Below are 22835 nucleotides of genomic sequence, written 5' to 3'. Positions count from 1 at the left end.
AAGACCAATACAATTTGGCGGCATTTTGTGTGTTACCTGGCTACTCTTCCAGTTTAGTGACATTAGCCAAAAGGTACAAAACAAAGCCGACTGGTAGGTTACAAAAGAAATCAAATTCGGTGTTTTTATGAACACAACATGATGAGATATCCACGGTAAAATCATGACTAAGGAACTGTTTAGCTCGAGTTATTATAACTAGTGATAATGGTGATTGTCACTGTCCAGTATTTTTTGGAGCATGCTGCATCCTTGCTCTTTATATCATAAAGATGTCCTTGCATCAAATATGAGGATTGCGTTGGTCATTTCATGCCATTATCCATTAGAGAACTCAAAGCAACTTGTTCTTGCTGTTGAAGATGCATATGCATTAGGTTGGCAATCTTATTTCCTATCTATGCAGAGTCTTGGAGTGCATAGACTTTGGGCTACCTAAGCCATGCCATATTGAGGCTGGAACCGACTTCCAGTCCAAGAAAGTGCTTGGTGTTGTCAACCTACACACTCCACTATTCACTCAAAATTTGGCTGGCCACATATTCTCATGGCTTCTTCGAGATGGGACGTTTACTCGGCATTGGAGATGTACAATTCCATCTGAGTTCGACTGAGTTCAATATCGTGGTTTCTACCATCACGGGTTTTCACCAATCGCGGGCAACCATTTGTGTTCCGATTACATTATCGCAGGATTTCATTTCGACCAATCGTTGTTTTTGAGCTGATATGGGTCATCGTTTGTGTCCCATGCATGAACGAATACCTTCCATTACGAGCCTAGTGGTGTTTCTCACGCACCGTTTTTAATGAGCTCGAATGTGAACCAATGGATGAAGTTGGTTGTACCAAAATCCAGAGAAAGGTTATGACGTTGGGCAAAAATATTGAGTTGTGTAACCTGGTGTTGACTTATCAGTTAGGGTGGTGGCTTTGGATCCTCGGGTCCTGAGTTCAAGCCCCATTGGCCACTGAAGTAACACCAGGGGGTTGACTCAGCCTGTCATCTTTCTGACGTCGGCAAAATGAGTACGAGTGTAGCAGCCAAAAGGCTGCGCACGAAGGGAAGGGGTATTGACGGATTGATTGAATCTGGTATTGGTGTGGCGCAGGCATGATGGGCCGAATGGCCTCGTCCTGCATGTAAAAAATTCCTTGAAATTCCTTGTAATACGTCATTTGGCTCGAGGAGAAAATGCGGCATCTGCACAGTCCACCATTACAGGGTCTGATTGTCAGTAGAACCTTCCCCATTGTACTCTTCCTCATTTGTAGACCTTCATTTTCCTTCAAATCTCATGTCCAAACATTCATTTCCCAACTCAAGGACATTTATCTTTTTGTTCCTCAGCCACTCCAGTGTAGCTTTGGCCGTGTGCTTCGGGTCATTGTCATGCTGAAGTTGAACCTTTGTCCCAATTTCAGCTTTCCTACAAAGAGCAGCAGGTTTTCCTCGAGGATTTTTTTTTCTGTATTTTGCTCCATCCATTTTCCCTTCGATCCTGACAAGTGCCCCAGTCCCTGCTGATGAGAAACATCCCCATAACATGATGCTGCCACCACCATGCTTCACAGGAGGGATGGTGTTCTTTGGATGATGTGCTGTGTTGGGTTTGCCCCAAACGGAACGTTTTGCATTTAGGCCGACACGCTCCATCTTGGTTTAGTCTGACTACAAAACATTTTGCCGCATGGCTTCAGAATCTCCGGAGTGGTAATTTACATTCCTCAAACCATTCATTGCATACCATTCATTTTCTTGCCACATGGCTTCAGAATCTCTGGAGAACTTTTTTCAAATTAAATAAACTGTTCAATAGCTCTGAATATTTGCTTGTTGTGCCAATGACTTAGTCAACAGACAGTGGTGGAAAAATAGATCGGACAACACTTATTTATGTGCTCGAATCAAATTTTATGGAAGAACAAAGAGGCAGAGAGTAAATTGGCCATGTACTAACACTGGGGCCACAGTTGCACACACGCAAGGGGGGAAGAATGGACAGAAAAAGAGAGGGGTGGGGCATACAAATCAGAAGGCTAGGTTAGGTAGGGTTCATAGCATTAATAAAGAGAATAAGGGATGACGAGATGGTGCTACACTGCTTGCTTGAAGCTCTGGAGGTAAGAGTGCAATTGAACTGTCTCTGGAAGGCAGTTCCACAAATGAGCAGGAGTGTAAGAGGAGAAAATTCGTATTGATGAGGGTGAGGGGAGAACATAAGGGGGTGGACAAGATCGACACATGCAAAATTTTGGGAGAGGGTGGGGATGGTTTAACAGGTGTAGAAACGATCATTGTTTTGGATTGCGGATGATCTGAGGTTGTGGTGAACAGCTGAAAGCTGACTTGAAGACCTGGAGGGAAGAATGCGATTGAAGAGTGTGTGGAAGTTGGTTTTACAGACGGTGGTAAAAGAGGAACAATTATGAATTGTTCAGTGTGTTTTATAGATTCACAAAATATGTTATCATGAAAAAATCAACCTCAGCAACATTGATACATGGAATAATCTTGAAGTGTGTGTGTATGTGTCCAAGCTCCAAAACCATGAAACCGAGTGGCCCAAAACTTTGCATGCACAGTGCACGAAGGCAATTCCAAGGGAGTGCATGAATGAAAATTGGGTGTTTTGGTTAATTTAAACACCCATTTTGAAGATAGTTAATGGCCTTATTTGATTATCTTTTATCAAGGTGTCAGCTTGCTGGGATCTTGATTTAATTTGCCATTTTCCACTTGACAATCCCCTTGACTTGGAAGAGGCTGCAACAGTTTCTTCACGATAAAGCACTCAAATTTTTTTTTTGCACTTTCCCCACTCATGTCATCGAATGACTCATTTTCACACCGACGATTCGCTGGGATACATCGCAATGCTTATAATCGCCTGGAGATGCCAGTATTTTGTTTCCGAACATGCAGTAACCTCTATAACCTCTTAGCCTGACCTGAATTTCAAAATCTGAACTTCTTAATTGACTTCAGCAGCATTACTGACTGCTAAGAAAAAGTATTCATTTTTCCAATTCGTACGTTGTTTGACATTCCGGGCGTCTCTGAGTCTCCGTGGCTTAAATTAGTTTCCACACGTGTGATAAACACTAACATCTCTTCACCTGAGCTGAAATTCAAAATTTTATCAGCGGAAATGACCTTGAGAGCAGTTCTGACTGCTAAGAAAAAAAAAAGTGTTCATTTGTCTAATTCGGAAATTGTTTCACATTCCGTATGTCTCGGGCTCAGGTGAAGAGGCTCTCGAGATTATTTCAGCTGTAATGCTTATAAATATCCAGAGAGTTGTATTCGCACATGATTTGATACTTCAGACATGTCCGGATGGTGGTTATCTCCGGATGTGTCCGGACGGTGTTTATTGTATGACTGGTAGAAAATGTATTTCAGACATTAGGCTATTTTGTTTCCATCTTCTCTGTTGTTTTATGTAGAATCATTTTGACGAGACAGTATGAATTGTAATTAATGCTCCACCGCACGTCTGCCTTCCCTTCCCTTCCCTTCTACTCACCTCATACTTACCTCCTCCCAAACCCCTTCGCCCTCCATCTTCATTCAACTCTGGACATTTATAAGTATTACAGCTGAAATGCAATAAGCTCAAGAATGTCCATCTGAACCTGAACCAAATTTTTAAATTTTAACTGCGGAATTGAACTTGGCGGCAGTTCCGGCTGCTAAAAAAAAAGTGTTAATTTGTCCAATTCACACATTGTTTTATCCTCCAGACAACGGTGCTTAGTATGACCCAGCCTGCCATTCCTTATCAAGTTTTGTTGGTGTGCTTGCTTGAGTGCATAATAGTGGTGGGTGGAATCGAGTAATGAACCGGAATCGATGTCGATGCAGAGTAATTTCTACTTCATAGAAAGAAGCGGGGTTTTTTTTTCAGGGAAATTCCCCCCCCCCCCCCAAGTCAAAAATGGTGACAACCCATAAAAGCAGGATGAAGCCTTGATGAAGGATAATTAAATTAGGCTGTAAATTGTCTTCAAAAGGGGTGTTTAAATTGACCCGAACACCAAATTTTCATTCATGCACTCCCGATTTGGGAGGAAAGGAAGGGAATGTAAGCGATAAATATTTGAGACCCTGCGAGGAGGAGTGATGTAAGCGACATTTTTTTAATGATATGATGATGATGATGATAGGCTCGGATGATAGGGGAAGGGTTAAAATAGTGCTTTATGGCATTAACTCCAAAATGGCCGATGTGTCCCTTACATCCCTCCTCCTCGCGGCCCCTCATATATACATAGAGGCAAAAATGAATGTGAAGAAATCGAAGGTGCCACACACCAGAATGTCACCAACAAGAAGGAGACAAAACTGGAGGATTCAGCTCTGGTGGTAGCGGGGACGAGCAGGTGATGAGGGATGAAGAGGATGAGAATGATGAGGTGAGCAGACTATGGTGAGGGACAATGAGGTGATGGGTAAGACGAAGAACACAGGCAGAGGCAGGCAGGCAGCATGACCTCCTCAAAACTTTTTCCCCGTCATGTTCCCTGTTCTCCTCAGACCAATTGCCTGATTAGGCTTCTCCCTCTCCTCTTGGGGCATCGCTCTGCTCCTTCAAGGCGATCCATAGCCCCACCCCAAACTGTGTTCGTAGCTCCTTGGGAGGCGATGAACACTTCTCCCCTCTCTCTCATGCAGGGTCTCCCGGTGCCCCCCAGTAGAGGTTGACATCGAGGTTTTACACACAATTTCCTTAATCGTAATCCCTGACTAATTATTACGGCGCACATGCAAACAAGACGATTCTTAAGCTGACATTTCCCTACTTATACATGAAGATGGCTAACTACTCGTACACGGACCATGCTACTCTATACATTCCTATCTGCTCTGCTCTATGGGAATATCTATCCCCCACCCCCTTCACAAATATAACTGTGTGTCTGTGTGTGTCTGTGTGTGTCTGTATGTGTGTCTGTATGTGTGTGTGTGTGTGTGTGTGTGTGTGTGTGTGTGTGTGTGTACATGACATATACATGACAAAACCTGGGTATTGTGTGCATGTGTCTTCGTTGACTGCAGTAATTAACACTCATCTGGAATTGTTTATGGCCTGAAAGTAAATGTGAGTGGTTCATGAGAAACAGACCATTTCCTAGCTGGGGTCTTGTTTTCGTTTGTTTGTTGTCACAACCATGTGCCGAGATTCCTTTGTTTCTGCATGGTTTTTGGAACATTTAATTTACCAAATCCAATGAAAACTGTTGCTCATGTTTGTGTCCTAACACTCCAACAATTCGTATTGTGTGTGCAGAGAATGTGGAAAACAACAGCCAGGTTCTCTCTCACTGACTTCCTCCAGCAATATGCTTCTGCTGATTTTCTTCACGGGTAACCAACATAACTTCCGTGGTTTTAAAGCCAAAATGACCCAGCTTCCGGCATCAAGTGAGTTCTGCCCCAACCCCAATCCCCTGCCCCTCTCCCTCACTATTAAACCTCCTAAGTGTTTTCATTTTTATTTTATCTCACTTCATCCATTTTCTTTCTTTCCTCATCTTCATGAACAGAATGTGGGAATGTGGACTTGGAAGCTGTGGAGGAGGAAAAAAACTTCACAACACCCTTTTTTCCATCCCATTACCCACCAAACACTCAATGCGTTTGGAAAATACAGGTTTGCAGTTAAATGGTTTTTATTTACAAGGTTGGTTCAAATTCGGCTTTGACTTTTATCTGTGTCGAAGCTTGCATATACATGACAAAACCTGGGCCGGCAGGATGACCTGCAGGTATGTACACTCGCCTCCAAGCCGTCAAGCCTGTGCTTGAATGTCGGCCCAGCTATAAAAACTGTCATCCTGGTGTTTTGCAAGCAGGGTGATTCATCACTGTGCGTGTCGAGCCTCGGATGAATGTTAAACTGTGGGTTCTGTCTGCCGACATGAGTCGGTGGAAGTTAAAGATCTCACGGTGTAATTTGTGAAGAGTCGATGAGTTATCACTGGCACCATGGCCAAATCCCAAATTCCTGCCCTAACCTGCAAGAGGGCATTGCATCAGCGGGTGCAGCTGCTCCCTCAACCAATGATGCCACCCCGCAGCCTTGTGTTGCATACAAAAGAAGAAGATTACAAAACCTATACTTACCATAGTTTTTAAGTTATTTTACAGCTTTTCATACCACATACTAGTTATTGTAGTTTAAGTTTTCACACGCTTTCAAGGTTTAATTATTTCTGAGATGCATGTAGGTAGTGCAGTTAAACGACACCCTCCCAAAATTTTGCTTATGTATCCATCTTGGCCCTTGCATTCTCCCCTACCCCTCATCGTTGCCCGTATCCCTTGTCTGCCTATCTTGGTCTATTTTCTCCCTCCACCTTGCTGTTAGCATTTCCCCTTTCTCCTCCTGCTGTCCATTTTTTTTTATGTTGTGTCTTAATCTGTTCTGTTTTTCCAGCTCTTCCAAGAGCCTTGACTATATTTAAAAAAATAAAAAGGCTTCTTTCAGGTGTATAAAACAGATGAAAGTCACTAGACAACAAGCGACGAGGCTACGGCTACAAGCATAACTTGGCGGAGAGGAGGCAACACTGGTATTGTGTATAAATAGTAGTCTTTACTTCAAGGAAGTCGATGCAACCCCTGCAACCTCATCTTGGCAGCAGAATGTCAATTTTTAACTTCTTCACTGGTGGAAAATTTGGGCATCATAATTGCATTCTTGCTATTTCTGATGAAAGAGCGTGTTATATTGAAGTTTTGTTACAGGTCGCAGGTTACTTCAAAAGGCATCACCTTGTTTTACCGAAAGTGGAACCAAATGGAATTCATAAATTTTAGTCTAAAAAGTCGACGCTTGAGAAAGGAGCATATGAAGGTTTATGTTGTTTACGTCACTTTTGAGGGAAGAAAGACGATGCGTAGACCATGGCACAACCGGTGCACATAACAAGCAAGGGAATGAATGATGGAAGAAAGGAGGAGAGGGGGTGGAGCATAGTCAAGTGCGAGTAAGACAGCTTGGATAGGTGATGAAACGGGTCGATAATATCACTGGTCGAGATGGAACGTGACAGGAGACGGTGGTGCACTGCCAACTTGTGATCGCACCATCTCAGGAATGTGGTTATGCAAACGTGAGAAAAGAGTTTAAAAAAAAAAAGGAGTGGTGATCAGTAAGTTTGGAAGCCATCAAATTGGGATTTGCTATCCATTAAAAAGGCCGATGATGATGATGCCACTTTTTATACTGACCAAGAACTATGCTAACAAAAAAAGAACGTTTCTGCAGTTTACTCTTTTAATGTGTTGCACCTTCCTCTTTTTCTTCTCCTTCTACCACTTATTATGCTCTTTCTTCTTCTTCTTTATGTTGCTGTTGTTGCTACCTATATTCTTTGTTTGTTTGGACTCGCCCAATGCAGCCAATGATAACGCAATACTGGGGCATGTGCTCTGGGTGGGAGTTTTCCAGTCGCCATGCTGATTGGAGAATAAATGAGCTGAATGCAATTCAGACTTTTCATCTATTTATTGCCGTGAATATCACAATGATGGTTGACGAGTGGAGCGTCTGCATGGAATATGTGCTCTTGCAAAGTTAACTCGAAGATGTTCTAAGAAACCTTTTAGACAAGCTTTGCTCCATCTGGATAGTATCTGGAAGAGCACCAGATCCATCCTTGAAAAACTTTAGCGGGTAGGTGGGTTGAAAGAGCCGAGGGAGTAAGAATGGATTCGAGGAAAAAAAAACAGAGGCAACCAACCTGTCTGTGATGGAAGAGAAGCAGGCCTTGTGCTTCACCTTTTATGTTGACAGCTTGGATTCCACAACATCCAGGGGAGAGAGGTGAAAAGTGGAGGGAAGGGGGAGACACTGGGCCATTGGGGAAGAGTCGTATTCCATTAAGCTATGGACAAAGGCCTTGTTTGTGTGCATCGTGCAAAGTTCAGATTTGCCAACGAATGACTTGGTGCAACAGAGAATGCCCACTCTGTGGTTGGCCTTTGAAGCCAGTTTTGATGCAAGATCTGTCCAAGAAAGGTCATGATGGTGAAGCCCAGAATCTCAAGAGACTTATCATCTAGTGGTTGATTGTGTAAATATATGAGTTCGTTTATGAGATGATCATTCTGGAGAGGCAGGGTGTGAGTTTGAGATTTGCACGGATTGAATAACACATTGCATTCATCAGACCAAGATTTGATCCTTTTCCAGTCAGCAGAGAGGGAAGCAGCTTCTGCTGCTCTGTCGTGGAATCTTCTGCAAAGAGGTAAAGAGAATTATTCGGGGCATCAAGGATGTCATTTAAATAAATGAGGAACAAAACTAGGTCTGAGTTGCTACCTTGAGGATCCCCAGGCTCTTCTGGAGAGGACACGATGGGATTCAATTGAGAGCTACTGTATGTGCTGAGTGCACAGTGAGGGGGGGGGGGTGGGGGAGGGGGAATGGAAAACCAGGTAAGAATGTGGTCTTGCAGGGTAGAGGTCTTCATCTCGAGATTAGTGAGCAGGCTACCAGATTGTCGATTGCTCCAGATATGTCTAGAGACGACCTTTGCATCATGTTTAATAATCAGGGCATCCTTCCATTGTTGAGAGCTAAGCTAATTTTTGGGTTAAATTTCAATTGTTTTGACGCCCACATTGCATTAAGTTTTCGAAAGTTTAACTTATCAATAATTATTGGCTCGCCATCACTCACATTAATGTTTAACTGATATGATGTGCAAGCTTTAGACCTTCAAATTTAAATTTCTTAACTTGCTTGATGTTTGTGTTGTTCATCGAAGTGCCTCGTCTTGCAGCATGTAGTTCTGTACAAATGAAGGTAAACGCACGTCATCGACAGACTGTCAACACCCCTTACTAAGCATCAAGTCTGTTAACTTTCAATAATATTGATGTTTTTATTTGACGAGATATTTCAATTGTTCTTCCACTCTTGTTTTTGTCGCTTTCTGCCATCTTGATTTTAAGCACGTGCAATTGTGCATTAAAGCAGGAAATGCATGATTTTGGGTATTGGTTACCAATGCTGTAAAAGGCATTCCCTCAAAATGATTCACCTTCTTGCATTCCTCTTACACTTATCAACAAACTAACAAAGAGCCTGTCCTTATGGATGGGAGGAAGAGGAAGCACGAGGACTTGGAGTATGTGTTTACAAAAGCGCTGCTGTAAAATACAAACAAACAATGTCTTCCCTCTAAGGCAGGGGTCTCCAACCTTTTTGGGCGGAGGGCCACAAATCCAAAGAGGTGAGGGGCGGAGGGCCGCACCCCAAAAAAGGACGCTAAATTCCGGAAAAAAATATATAATTAATATGCGGAAATTTAAACAAAAATTAGTGCTGAATATATTTTTCTTGCCAACGAATATGACAAAATGAATAATCATGTTAAAAACACATGTGTCTAATATGAATCAAAATCGTAATAAAAATTACAGAACGCTTTGATCATTGACCCTGACAAATTGGCAGTATCACGGGCCGCATTGTAATGTAAACTTAATATGGCACCGCGGGCCGCATACATCCGTCTAAGGGGCCGCATGTGGCCCGCGGGCCGCAGGTTGGAGACCCCTGCTCTAAGGGATAGTGTGGGGTGATTGGTTAGGGGTGAAAAAGGTAAAATATGGGGGGTGGGGGGTGTTTATGTATCTACCATACTCTTTAGTGTTGGTGCTGCTGAAAAAGTTTCTTGGCAAGGTTTATACAGGGTGGTTTGCCATTGCCTTCCCAGCGTTTTCCATGTTCTATCCTTTTTAATGCATCAGCAGCACAGCTGCATCTCCAGAAAATGACTGCTACCAGCAGTCACAGGCTGCACACGATAGCTCGCTGTCCTTTTAAATGCTGGGCAACACGCAAAGAAGCAGTACAAAGCAGTCGACCTCATCGCATAGCCTCTTTGTAACCTCGACAATCACTCGCAAAACCAGATATCCACAAGAGGGTCGCCAATATAGCTCAGATGGCAGAGCACTGGTACGGTTCACCAGAGGACCTGGGTTCGATTCCTGGTCTGGACGTATAGCACTCCCACCTGCATTCACTCCTGGCCACCGTTTATTTTGTGGCCCCACAAGAGCACTGGCAAAGAGGGCTGCTAACCCTTTTACCCCTATGCCATCTCTCTGGTTGTCATTGTCTTTCCTGTAGCCAGCTGTCTTTCCAGCCATCAGTTGTTCTCTCCCAACAGTCCATTTGAATCAGAACAGAACATATAATGCCAAGATACTGATCGATTTTGCTATCCTCAGCTGGAACCCATGGATCATCACTATCTTGGGGCCTACTCCAGTACAGATACTCACAGGTGGCCTCAGTAGCGCAGCACATACACCACCAGGCAACATCACCAAGAAATATATGTATATATTGTATCACAGTTGATCAAATAGCCTGGCAGGTTATCCAAATTGTTTCAGAGTTTTGAATGGTACTGTGTTTGCTATTTAATATTTGGAAGCATCGAAGTCCTTCAGGACTACCCTCAAAGTTCCAAGCAGTGATGATGCTTGGTCTGGTAGATTGCTAGGAATAACAACTCTACTCATTTTGTCAGGCCAGATCAGATCTGTGACTTGCTACAGGTACCATGTAAACCTGTACGAACCTGTTCCATGGTCAGGTTCTCGGTGACTAAACCATCTCCCCCACCAGGTTTTCTGGTGAGGAGGGTGTTTGGATATGGACACCCAGCAGGATTAAAAACAAAACCTGTCAAAGGGTGGAAGAGCTCCTTGTGAGCCAACGGCCATCCATATCTAGTGCCCAACTGTGTCTGTGGACATCCTCCTGCAGTAGAATTACTTCTTATCAGGAGGTTGGTGGCAGGATTTGCACTCGGCCACCGTAAAACCCTTCATTCCGCAAAACACAAAAACGCAAAAAAAATCTGAAAACCCACTCCGTGGGAGTACCTCCTGTGCAGCTTCACTTCGCAGGGCAGCGCACCGGATGACGGGATTGGGGCAAAGCCTTCGGGACCCCCAATCTTTGATGAAAGGAGGGAAACCATGGGGTAACATTCCCAGGTCAGATTGCAGAAGAGTGTGTCAGAGTGGTGCTGAGGTGTCGTCCATCAGACGGCGGTCTCCTTGGGATAACGAGGTGATCCCTTCAGGAGAGTGCCTGGAATGTCCTATCCCTAATCGAGGATGATCACCTGTCTCTGTTATCATCTGAGCTCAAGCATTTAGACATCAGTATTGCAGCTCTCTCTGAGGTTCGGAGACCGGATTGCGGCGAGATCATGGCGGGTGGTTACACCTACTATTGGTCTGGTCGCTCTGATGGTTACCATGACCAAGGAGTTGCTGTAGCTGTGTCCAATAAGCTGACCCCAATTATAATTGAGGTAACACCGGTCAACGAGCATTTGATGAGACTAAGGATTCATCACTCCTTCGGTGTCATTTCCCTGGTCTCTGTTTATGCTCCGACTGAGGCGAGTGATCTCACCGTGAAGGATGCATTCTACGCCACGCTCGAGTCTGTGGTTGATCAGTGCCCCAGACGAGTTACACTTCTAGTATTGGGGGATTTAAATACATCGACTGGAACTGATAGGGATGGTTGTGAGACATGTGTTGGTCCCCATGCGTCAGGAACTATGAACCAGAATAGCACTAAGTTCCTTGACTTTGCAAGAAGTCATGGTCTTAGGGTGGCCGGTTCATGGTTTCACCGCCCACAAGCTCATCACTGGACATGGTATCCCAACGCTGGCGGTGTGGCAAAGGAGATTGACCATGTTCTCGTTGATGGTCACTGGAGGATAATCCAGAACTGCAGGGTCTACCGGAGTGCTCAGTTCCTTAATACTGACCATCGGCCTATTGGAGCAACTCTTAAGTTGCTCCTTAAATCCATGAGAATGGTATCATCCCAGCCTTGGCTGGATGTTGGCAAGCACAAGGATGAGAGGGTAGCCGAGGAGTTTGCAAACAGGCTGAGAGAAGATTTGGGGGGTCTGGCTGCTTTGGGAGGTCCTGAAGAGTTGTGGAGTGCCTTCAAGACCATCTTCCTTGATGTTGCCTGTGGATGTCTCAGAACTCACCGCAGGGCAAAGAAGAATTTTGTCTCTCAAGGGACACTGGATACCATTGACCAGAGTCGCAGGGCCAGGCTGAATGGCAGAGCTGAGCTGTTCAGGGAGCAGAGGCGTAAAACTGTACGTGCGCTCAAGGTGGACAAGGAGGCCTATGCGCGAGGAATCTGTGAGGGGTGGAGTATCACCTGAGTCAAGTGATTCTCGTCCTGCTTCCAGGGGAATTCGCGCATTGCGTTCATCCAAGCCCATCCCTCGGTGTACTGCAGTTAGAGCAGAGGGTGGTAGGCTCTTGACAGAGGAGTCTGAAGTGAAGGCCGACTGGGCCGGTTACTTTGAGCGGTTGTACCAGGATGATCCACCAGCTGTCGAGTTGGACGTCAGGGGTGTTACAATCCCTGATGCTGACCCTCCAATCAACTGTGGTCCACCTTCGCTTGTGGAAACACAGGCTGCAGTGAACCATTTGAAATGGGGGTAAAGCTTGAGGGATCTGTGGCATCCATGCTGAACTTCTCTAGGCTGGTGGAAACGATGCACTGGTGCCATTGCATGCAGTTCTGTGCTCTGCCTGGAACACAGGCATCATCCCAACTGACTGGAAGAGGGGCCTTGTTGTCCCTCTCTGGAAAGGGATGGGTGATCGCCAAGACTGCAACAACTACCGAGGGGTGACGCCACTCTCAGTGCCGGGCAAGGTCTTTGCTCAGATAAGTATTGATAGGGTTCACCACCATCTACTTGAGCACCAGCGTCCAGTACAGTCAGGCTTTATACCAAAGAGATCAACAATTGACCATATCCTTGCTCTTCGTATCCTCACCGAACGCAGATGAGAGTTTCGGCAGGGGCTGCTTGCAGCCTATGTTGATCTCTGTAAAGCGTTTGATTCAGTGAATCGGGATGTCCTCTGGAGGATTCTTGGTCTTCGTGGGGTGCCACCAGAACTGATCGATCTGATGTTTGAACTCTACTCTGGTACTGAGAGTGCTATGAGATGTGGTGGTACATCTCTGACTTATTTCCAGTTGTTACTGGAGTTCATCAGGGGTGTGTACTGGCCCCCACACTTTTCAGCACTTGTATGGATTGGATTATAGGGAGGATGTCAGAGAGATCAAGCTGCGGTGCATCGTTTGGGAATATCAATATCTCTGACCTTGATTTCATAGTTGATGCAGTCATATTTACGGAGGCTTTTGATATCCTTTTGGGGGCCCTTGAGGTGCTGAATGAGGAGTCGGAGTCGCTGGGATTACGGGTTTCCTGCGTCAAAACTAAGATCCAGGCTTTTAATGACATCTTGGATGCTGCTGTCCTGTCTGTGCCTGTTTGTGGTGAGGATGTTGATGTCATGGAGAGATTCACTTACCTTGGCAGTGATATTCATGTCTCTGCTGGATGTGAGTCAGAGGTGAATAGACGTCTGGGTCGGGCCTGGGGAGTCATTGATTCACTGGATAATGGGGTGTGGTGCTGCCGGTACCAGTGCAGGAGAACGAAAGTCCGAGTCTTCAGGTCCTTGGTGCTTCCAGTCTTGCTCTATGGATGTGATCTGAGATGGAGACCTAATTCCATTGGTACCAGGTTTCTTCGCAGAATCCTTGGTTCTTGCTGGTTCGACTTTGTGTCCAACGAGCGGTTGCTGAGAGAGACTCGGATGAGATTTGTTACCTGCATAGTCCGTGAGCGTCAGCTGCGGCTGTATGGACATGTGGCTCGTTTTCCTGACGCTGATCTTGCTCACCAGATTCTCTCAGCGGGGGAGCTCGTGTGTGGAGGAGGCAAATGGGCCGACCACGTGCCTCCTGGTTGCAGCAGTTTGATCGGCATCTCAAGGAGATGGGGATGGGCCAGGCATCTGCTTGGGGGATGGCCAGACGGAGGCCCCTGGAGTACCGGCGGAAAGTGGACGCAGCGACGCGCTGCTCTGCCGCATGTTCCCATACCTAACCTGACCTGACTCATTTTGGAAGAGCAATTAATTTAACCTTTTCAGGGAGAGGCAAAATTGTCAGAGAAAAAAAAGTACAATGAGGTGTGTTGGAGGTGAGGATAGGATAAAGAGCTAAAGATAAAGGATGTATGAAGTAGAGGAGAGGGAAGGGGGGATTAAAAAAAAATCCCATTGTTACATCCTGTCAGGCTTCCCCTCTCTCGTTCTTCATGGCAGCGGATTAATGTGTAATCAAACTTGAGGGAGGGGCACTCCGGTTTGATCGGTGTCCCAAAGAAAATTGGTTAGTTGTTATTATTTCTAACCTCTGAGTAACATGTTGTAGGCACGTTACGCGATCGTTGACACACGTCGACACACGTTACTTGTAAGTTACTCATAAGTCGAAACACGTCGAGGTAATGGTTAGCGTACCGGAAACTTATTTCTAACCTATGAGTAATGTGCTTTGAACCTTTGTGTAACGTATCTCCAATGCATATTGACGTATGTAGATGTATTTGACGTCTTCCGAATGACCACAAAACTTACTGAACGTGTTTCTAACTTACAGCTACCTTATAATGGCGTATTGGCAGCGTTTAGGGGAATTGGTATATAAAAATGGGGTTCACACAGGAGGAAGCCGTCAGTGTTCCAGACTCCATGGTTTTTTTTATTTTTATTTTTTCTTCGGAATGACAGTGATGTTGACACTTCGATTTCTAGTGTGGTTATGATTTAAATCGTTGAGCGGCAGCCTTTTAATTATATTATATTAACAGCACACTAGAAATCGAAATGTCAACATCACCGTCATGCCGAAGAAACCCCCCCCCCCAAAAAAAAAAAACCATGGAATCTGGAACACTGACGCTAACCATTACCTTGATGTGTTTCGACTTATGAGTAACTTACAAGTAACGTGTGTCAACAATCGTCTACCGTGCCTACAACACGTTACTCATAGGTTAGAAATAAGTTTCCGGTACGCTAAACATTACCTCGACGTGTTTCGACTTATGAGTAACTTACAAGTAACGTGTGTTGACGTGTGTCAACGATCGCGTAACGTGCCTCCAACTTAGCCAGCGTATGCGGAACGTGTGAGTCATACATTCGCATACGTCGAAAATTTTTGAGCATGTTAAAATTTGTCGACGAGCTCGGCGTACTACGACGTATGCCAACGTGCTCTTAACATATACAAAACTTACCCATAACGTATTCGGCGTGTACCAGCGTTTTCGACAAATTTTTCATACGTCGGCATACACTGGCTAAATCGTCAAGGTGTGACAGCGGCTTTATCAATGCCCTACCTCCACGCACTTCCAAGATATTTGATGACTATGCTAAAGAAGACATCATCCCAAAGGTGGAATCCTATAGTGCCAGGTACGAGAGGGTGGACGTAGTGTTTGATGTGTATAAGAAGTCAAGTCTGAAGTCCGAGGCAAGGTCGAAAAGGTGGCAAGGAATCAGAAGAAGCGTGACAAGAACCAGTAAGACCCCAAGTAACTGGAGAAGCTTTCTTCGAGATGACAGCAACAAGACTGAGCTGTTTCACTTCCTTGCGGAAAAGATGTGTGAAGCACAGACGACAAGCACAGTCATTGTCACAAAAGGCGAAGATGCCATTAGCAACACAAGGAAGTCACTGGATGCTGTGTCTCCATGTTGTTCCGAAGAAGCTGGCACTCGAATATGTGTACACGCCAGGGATGCAACGACGGATGGTAGCAAGTCCATTATCATTAAGGCTAATGACACAGACGTACTAGTCATAGCAATATCTGTACTGCCATCCTTACAGGAACTAGGTCTTGAGAACATGTGGATTGCCTTTGGCCAAGGAGCCAAGGCGTGATTGATTCCAGTCCATGAGGTAGTTTCTGCAATAGGGCCTGAGAAAGCTCGAGGGATCCCATACTTCCATGCGTTCACTGGATGTGACATCGTGTCTGCCTTCCGCGGTAAAGGGAAGAAAACTGCATGGCAGACTTGGAACGTCTTTGATGATGTTTCTGAAACATTCACCAATCTCAGCCAGCATCCAACATTGATTCGTGATCTTGACTTTTTTGAAGTTTTTTTTTTTTCTTTCTAATTTTTCAAAATTTGGATTTTCAAATGGCCAATCAGGCAGATTTGATTAGAATCCCCTGGAGAACAAATGTGCCAAATTTTATGCTTGTAACATCATTTGCACGATTCCTCTCAAAAATTGCTGTTATCTGCCCCACTAACAGAGAAGCTACAATGACTGAACATTGAGATTGATGAGAAACAAAACAGTCACTAGGAAGAATACAAACATGGTAAACTCTACCCTGATTCACCCCATCAGCACAATTTGCGACATGACATGTCCATCAACAGCCCCTTAACATCATTTTTTAAAAAATTGATTTCTGCATCTGTGCAATAAAATGGCAGTTGTGGATAATGGCAAATTTAAATGAACTACAATTTAATTACATATTTTTTTTGAAGTTCTGATTTCATCTCATCTTTGCAACCATGCATGGTCATCGCACTGCAAAGCGAAAGCATCTCCACGGTGTTTCTTCCTTACTTTGTAATGTCAACTCTCCATCTGAATTTTGCCTGCCTTGGTTTTGTAGCTCATTTCTTGGTCTCCAATTTGTTGTGACATTTGTTCATCTGCCATCAGTTTGCTTGGCTGGATGACCAGCTCATTTGCATTTCTTCTGTTGAATTGCCTTAATGACGTATTTGACTTGGTCTGCATTCTCATCTAATTATTTGTCTTTGTTTAAATTCTCATTTCTGGTCATACTAAGTGGCGTTCCAGACTATTTACAGGGCTGCAGAAATGTTTTGCTCCATCTTTTTGTTTTGTCAATGACCATGTTTCAGCACCATAGGTGATAGCTTGCAAGACAGTGGGTACAATATTTTTTTTTACATTTTAGGCATATGGGCATATTACTCTTCATCATATGATTGAGTTTTTCCAAGAACACCCCCCCCCCACCCTGCTCTTGTAGTGCGTTTTGTTTTTTTAATGCCTCCGTCGCTGAAGGCTGGAGGCATTGTTTCCAGGTTGTCCATCTGTCCGTCCACGATTGGGTTTATTTGTTATCACGATAACTTGTGAACCACTGGAGAGATTTTAACCAAACTTGGCCCAAGTATAAACTGAAATACAAAAATTAACTTTCATTTTTTAGGGGGTTCAGATGGTCAAATATCAAAGGTCATGTGCCCTTTGAAAATCATTTTGTAAACCATAACTCGAGTTAGAAGCATCTGATGCCGTCTCTCTTCTACTTATCTCTCTCGAGCTCTCTCCCATGTGACCTTTAATTGATATGAAACATATCAATGTATTGACATCTTATATGAGCAGAGGCATTTCCATAAACTCATTTGTGTGAAATGATTAGGCCGGGGGCCAGTGGGACCTACCTTGCACCCCCCCCCCCGCGACAATTTTTTCACTGATACCACAGTGTTCTCAAAAATAACTCATTTGCACTATGCTTTATAAAGCTGTTTCCATGGCGACCAATCAAAAATAGACGAATCTTCTTGTTGTTCCCGGATCCTATTTCAAATAGCACTGAAACACCATCGAATCTGGAGATGTAGCTCAGAAGTATGAAAAAGATATCGCTGTCTAGAGTTTTCACCTTGATATTCTTGTACCCCATCTCCTTTCCGTACAGAGTGTAGCATATAACCCTAGTGTCAGTTTCCTCTTGGCTTGAGTTCAGTACTTCAAGGGGTGTTCTAATTGTTGCCTTTCCATCTTCGGATGTGAATCTGTAGGCCTTCCCTTCACTGATCAGGATGATCTCTCGGTGCTGAATTCGCGCTGCATATTCATCTTTGTTCCATGTATCGAGCATGGCTTGAACAAGCTGTTGTTTATTCTCATCATTTGTGAGGAATGCTTTCCAACCTGCAGGCCTTTTGGTGTTTCCACCTTGCAGCAGAAGCTTCTCGGCACCACCCCGGCGTACTCTTCCCATGGCTTTCACAGACCCTTTTTTGTACACGTCAGTACTGAATATTACGTCAACATTGTGGGGCATCATGTTGAACAACTTGTCACATATTCCACTGAACAAGGCGTTGCCATCCTCAATCACGAGGAGTGTCTGGTCCTGTGGAGGTGGGGTTGCCATGTCAGTGTCCTTCATAAGGTACTTGAATCCCTTGGATTTTTTTCATTCTTTGCTAGGAAGCCATCGGCAGTGCCAATACTGTAGGGCACTGGAGTCAAAGGGTACTTCAGCATTTCTGCGAGATCCACTTTTGGTTCCTGACACTGGGATTTCACCAGCCGTTGAAAGCTGATATTGCCTTGCTGGTGATACTCCCCTACTTTATTACTTCCAGCTTTGACTTTCACAGCTTTAATTTGACACCAATTTTGTGATTTTATGTTTATATTTGACAGAGATATTGACATTTTTCCGATCTTTGTGAGATTCGTCTATTTTTGATTGGTTGCCATGGAAACAGCTTAATAAAGCATAGTGAAAATGAGTTATTTTTCTGGGAATATCTTTTTTCTGATACTTGGTATATATATGAACACTGTGGTATCAGTGACAAATTGTTGTGTGTGGGGGGGGGGGGGGTTGCAAGGTAGGTCCCACTGGCCCCCGGCCTATATTGTTCATCAATATGATTGTGATCATTTTCACAATCTGGCTCAATATGTTAATCTACTTCGGGATTAACTCAACCTAACATTGATCGAGGTATGCTAACTGTCATAGGAAGCGAGGAGCTGACTTTTTTGGGCGTTCACCCTCTGGAGCAAAAGAGATCAAGGTAACCCTCTCTTTTGCTCCAACGAAGGGTTAACACCCAAAACATCAGCTTCTTGTTTCCCACAGCAGTTAGCATACCTCGATCGATGCACTGTTGACTTCATCTATTGTTGGAAAAAGGACCGTGACAAAAAATCACTTTGTTTTGCCAATTTCAGTAATTAACTTACCTAACGCCGCAGACTTCATGACAACCCCCTAATATAATGGGAGTCTACACATCCATGCAAAAGATTGCACACATTATTTTATTTCCCACTCTGAAGTCTGTCTTCGATAATGTTGTAAGCCCTTGTTGGCACGGTTCCAGAATAGATTTTGTTAAAATGAATTTGAATTTCAGAGGAGTCGTACGCAAACTGCAGTGGCATGGATACCACAAACTGATGTACTGTATTCTGTTTTCCTCTTTGCACTCTGATCTCTGTTATAGGCCAATATGTGATGCCTTAAATGTATCTGTGCATCAGGCTCAGCATTGTCTGAAAATTCATTGTCAATCCTTTGATGTTTGGAGCAACATTTCTCAATCAACTCGACTTTTATGAATGAATGGTTTGAATCCCACTGCTACAAGTGGAGGTGCTGTATATTCAGCTGTTGTAAATCATCTTTTCATTTCTTTAGACCAGTTTTGGCAATGGTGCTTTTATAATGTGATTGCTGCACACTTTGAACAGTTTGTTAAACTATAATCTTTTTCTCTTTGTCAGGTAAAAGCAGGTAAGAGAATCCGGGTAGTTTTTTCCCGGTTTGAACTTGAGGAACCTGTTGAAGAAGATGTCTGTATTAAAGATTACCTGGAAGTGTTGGGCACTCGGTGAGTTTTCTGGCTTGGCTTGCACATGGCCACTTATCCTGGCAGATGGAGAAAAAAAAACAATATTCGCTCCATTCATCTTGGTCAAAATGAATGTAATTGAACAGAACAAATGTGCATTCTTTAGAAATTATCAGAATGAAATTGCTTTTTGATCATAGGATTTATTTGTACAAAACAGCACCACATTTGTTTGTTCATATTGTTGTATTGGAGAGGGTATGTATTGGTGGTCCGTGTGCTCGAGTAGCTTGTAACATTCTTCTGTAACAGGGATTCGTTGGAGTGAAGTTGTCTTGTTATTTGTCTGCTGTGAGAGGGCAGTATTGACATAAACATTAGGAAGGAAAGCGTTATTTGTTTCTGTTCTCTCCATAAACCAGGCAAGACTCCAGGTGAGAGAAGAAGGAAGGGATTATTTTTGGATGTTTGCATCCCATATGTGGCGTTTAAAACCTTCCCGGGGCCCACGATGGTTCGGGCAGTGCGGGATGATGATATCGCATTCACGTGGCATCACCCCAGAGGGGATCTTGAAACCTTTCCCACTCCTAGCATCATGCGGAGCTCCTTTCCCTCTTCTGGATTTTAGAACGGGGACCAGGAAGCTGGCACGATGGCAGTCCAGACCATGTTACAGCAATTGATGGCGTGATAAGTCTGGTGTTGGCTTAGTGGCCAGGGTGGCTGGCTTTGGATCTTAGGGTCCTGAGTTTGAGCCCCGTTTGCGGCTGAATTAACACAAAGTGGGGTTGACTGAGCCTGTCATCCTTCCAAGGGTGGCGAAATGAGTACCAGTGCACTGGTAGAGGGGCACAGCATCAGTGGCACAGTCACGCTTCCAAGAAATGATAGCTATCCCGACATGAATGTTCGGATTTATCGAGGACCAATGCACACAATTATTTCAGTTTACTCGACCATTGAGCTTGAATGTTGCCTCATCTGACCAAACAATCATGTCCACATACTCGTCCGCCTTCCCTTGAAACCTTTCACAAAACTCAGCTCTGCAATCCAGATCGTCTTCAATCATTTCATGCAATAGTCTCGGCACGGAAGATTTCCACTTAGCTGTTTCGAGAATCTGGTCTGCACTTGCCCTGCTGATTCCAAGAAATTGCCAAGAATATTAAACATAATGGCAAGACATTATTTAAGTATATAAGTGGTAAAGAAAGGGTTAAGAGGAGTGCAGATTAATTGAAGAATAACACATGAGAATTGGTGGATTATGAGGGTGAGATGGCAGGCTTATTAAATAGTTTGTTCTACTTTCACATTCACATGGGAAGAGTCGGGGGAATTTCCAATAACTGAGAATATCTATCTTGTGTCTGAGCAAGGGCTTTTAGAAGAGATCCATGTTGGAGTAGAGGAAGTGAAGAAGTAGTGAGAAAAATTATTGGATTATAAAGCTCCAGCGCTGGTTAAAAGGCATCCAAGAGTATTGAGGGAGGTGGCAGAGCAGGTAAGTGTGGTATTCGTGGATATCTTCAACAGCTCGTTGGAGTCAGGACAGGTACCAGAGGATTAGAGAATAGCAGCTACACCACCGTTATTTAAGAAAGGTTCCAGAGTAGAATTGAGGAACTGTAGACCTGTTAGCTTGACTTCAGTTGTGGGGAAGGTGTTGTAGACTTTCACTGAGGAACGGATAGTGAAACCGTTGAATAAATACAAACCAACTAAAGACAGCCAGCATGGGTCTACCAAAGGGAGATCACGTTTAACAAATTTATTCGAGTTTTATGAAGCTGTTTCTGATTGGGTGGATGAGTCATGTTTCATGTAAGCGGTATATCTTGACTCATGTCTCTTCCAAGTTTACCAGAAAGTGCAATTGCCATGGAGTGTTAACAATGTAACATTACATGCTGTTCTTATTTCTCTTGCAGTTACTGTGCTGAGCAAGCCATCTTTGCTGTTCGAAGTGTGGGTCAAACTTTGGAGGTTCGTTTCCACTCTGATGACTTTCTCACCAGTCGTGGGTTTTTGGCAGAATATGTCGCTTTTGATCCTGATAATCGTAAGTCACTCGCACTCAGCACATAATTCTGCACTAATTTTGCATCACACAATCAAAGTGTAACTTTGGCTCAGAACCCCTGTTCTTATTTTGATGTACCTTGAGCCCTGCATCCATTGTGCAGGTGAGCGGTGGTGACACCTGTGTTCTGCAGTTGACCCCAATTGGGCATGCTGACATCCATATGTCCATGGCTTACCATGCATAAGGACCAAGTGAGAGACGATTAGTCAAATATATTCTCATCCCAGAGCGAATTGTATGAAATATCAAAATCTTTGGAGAATTTTTACCATTTCTGCTTTCACTAAGGCACATTATTTTTGCTTTTGTGATAACTTCACAGAAATTTCGAATGGAGGGGTTTTTGTTTTTTTTTTTCTTCATATTATTTTGCTCTTATGGCCACTGTTATTTTTGTTAAAATGATTCCAGACAAATCCAAATGCATCAGTTGCATGCAGATAAACTTTGTGCATCTTCTTCAGAATAACCTGTGATGAAGAATGACAATGTGTGCTTTGAAAACGTCATTCAAAGTGTTTGTGTGTTCCTGTCTAGAACAGCAACATTTGTCACACATTTCCTCGATGTCAAAACATGTCGTTGGGGAAACATGCATTTCGCTCCATTTGTTTATGTATTATTATAGATAGTTATGGAAATATGGATTTTCATACTTGTGATTTATCATAGCATTGATGACAGCAACTGGCATATAAATGACACTTTCTGAAGATGTTGTGATGTATTGGTTAGGTGGTGAATATGTCTATAAATATTTGGTTGGTGTAATTTCGACATATTGGTTAGAGTAAAATATAATATCAATTTATTTCAAAACAAAGTAAAATATTTGGCTGTGGAATCTTGTTTCATGGAGCAAGAGACTATGCAAGCAAGGTGGTGGTCAAGCTGATTGTTTGGTAATGTGAAGTCATGGTAGGGTGGTCCTGTAAGATGCAGATGATGAAGGCTAGAGGAGAAGGAAGATTAGAGTGGCCAGGAGCCTTGAGGAGAGATGATGACGTTCAAGGTGTGCTAACCCGAGAGATGCACGTGTTCGAGTCTGCACAGCCTTGCTTTTTTTCACGGTACCCGGTTGGACTGAATGAGGTCGTTTTGGACTGAACCAAATGCTGGTTTTGTGGAATTATGTATTTGGGTGAGCTTTGTTTGAGCCATGGAGGA

At 43.8% G+C, this 22835-nt stretch overlaps 1 protein-coding gene across 3 annotated transcripts in view; it reads left to right on the top strand.

Moving 5' to 3' along the window:
- The window catches only part of ST14 (ST14 transmembrane serine protease matriptase), a 132329-nt gene that overhangs the window by 72883 nt on the left and 36611 nt on the right, over positions 1-22835 (top strand). For all 3 annotated transcript variants that reach the window (XM_085864967.1, XM_085864949.1, XM_085864957.1), the window contains 4 exons: positions 5295-5428; positions 5551-5657; positions 19509-19615; positions 21514-21644. In XM_085864967.1, the coding sequence (XP_085721093.1) occupies positions 5295-5428; positions 5551-5657; positions 19509-19615; positions 21514-21644 (479 nt within the window). The remainder of the gene's footprint in view (positions 1-5294; positions 5429-5550; positions 5658-19508; positions 19616-21513; positions 21645-22835) is intronic.

Source organism: Eptatretus burgeri, chromosome 2, assembly GCF_056783735.1.
Source record: "Eptatretus burgeri isolate ZD-2024b chromosome 2, Ebu_testis_v1, whole genome shotgun sequence".
In the NCBI taxonomy this organism is placed as follows: domain Eukaryota; kingdom Metazoa; phylum Chordata; class Myxini; order Myxiniformes; family Myxinidae; genus Eptatretus; species Eptatretus burgeri.
Note: the sequence above shows the minus strand (reverse complement) of the source record. Positions and strands in the feature narration are given on the sequence as shown.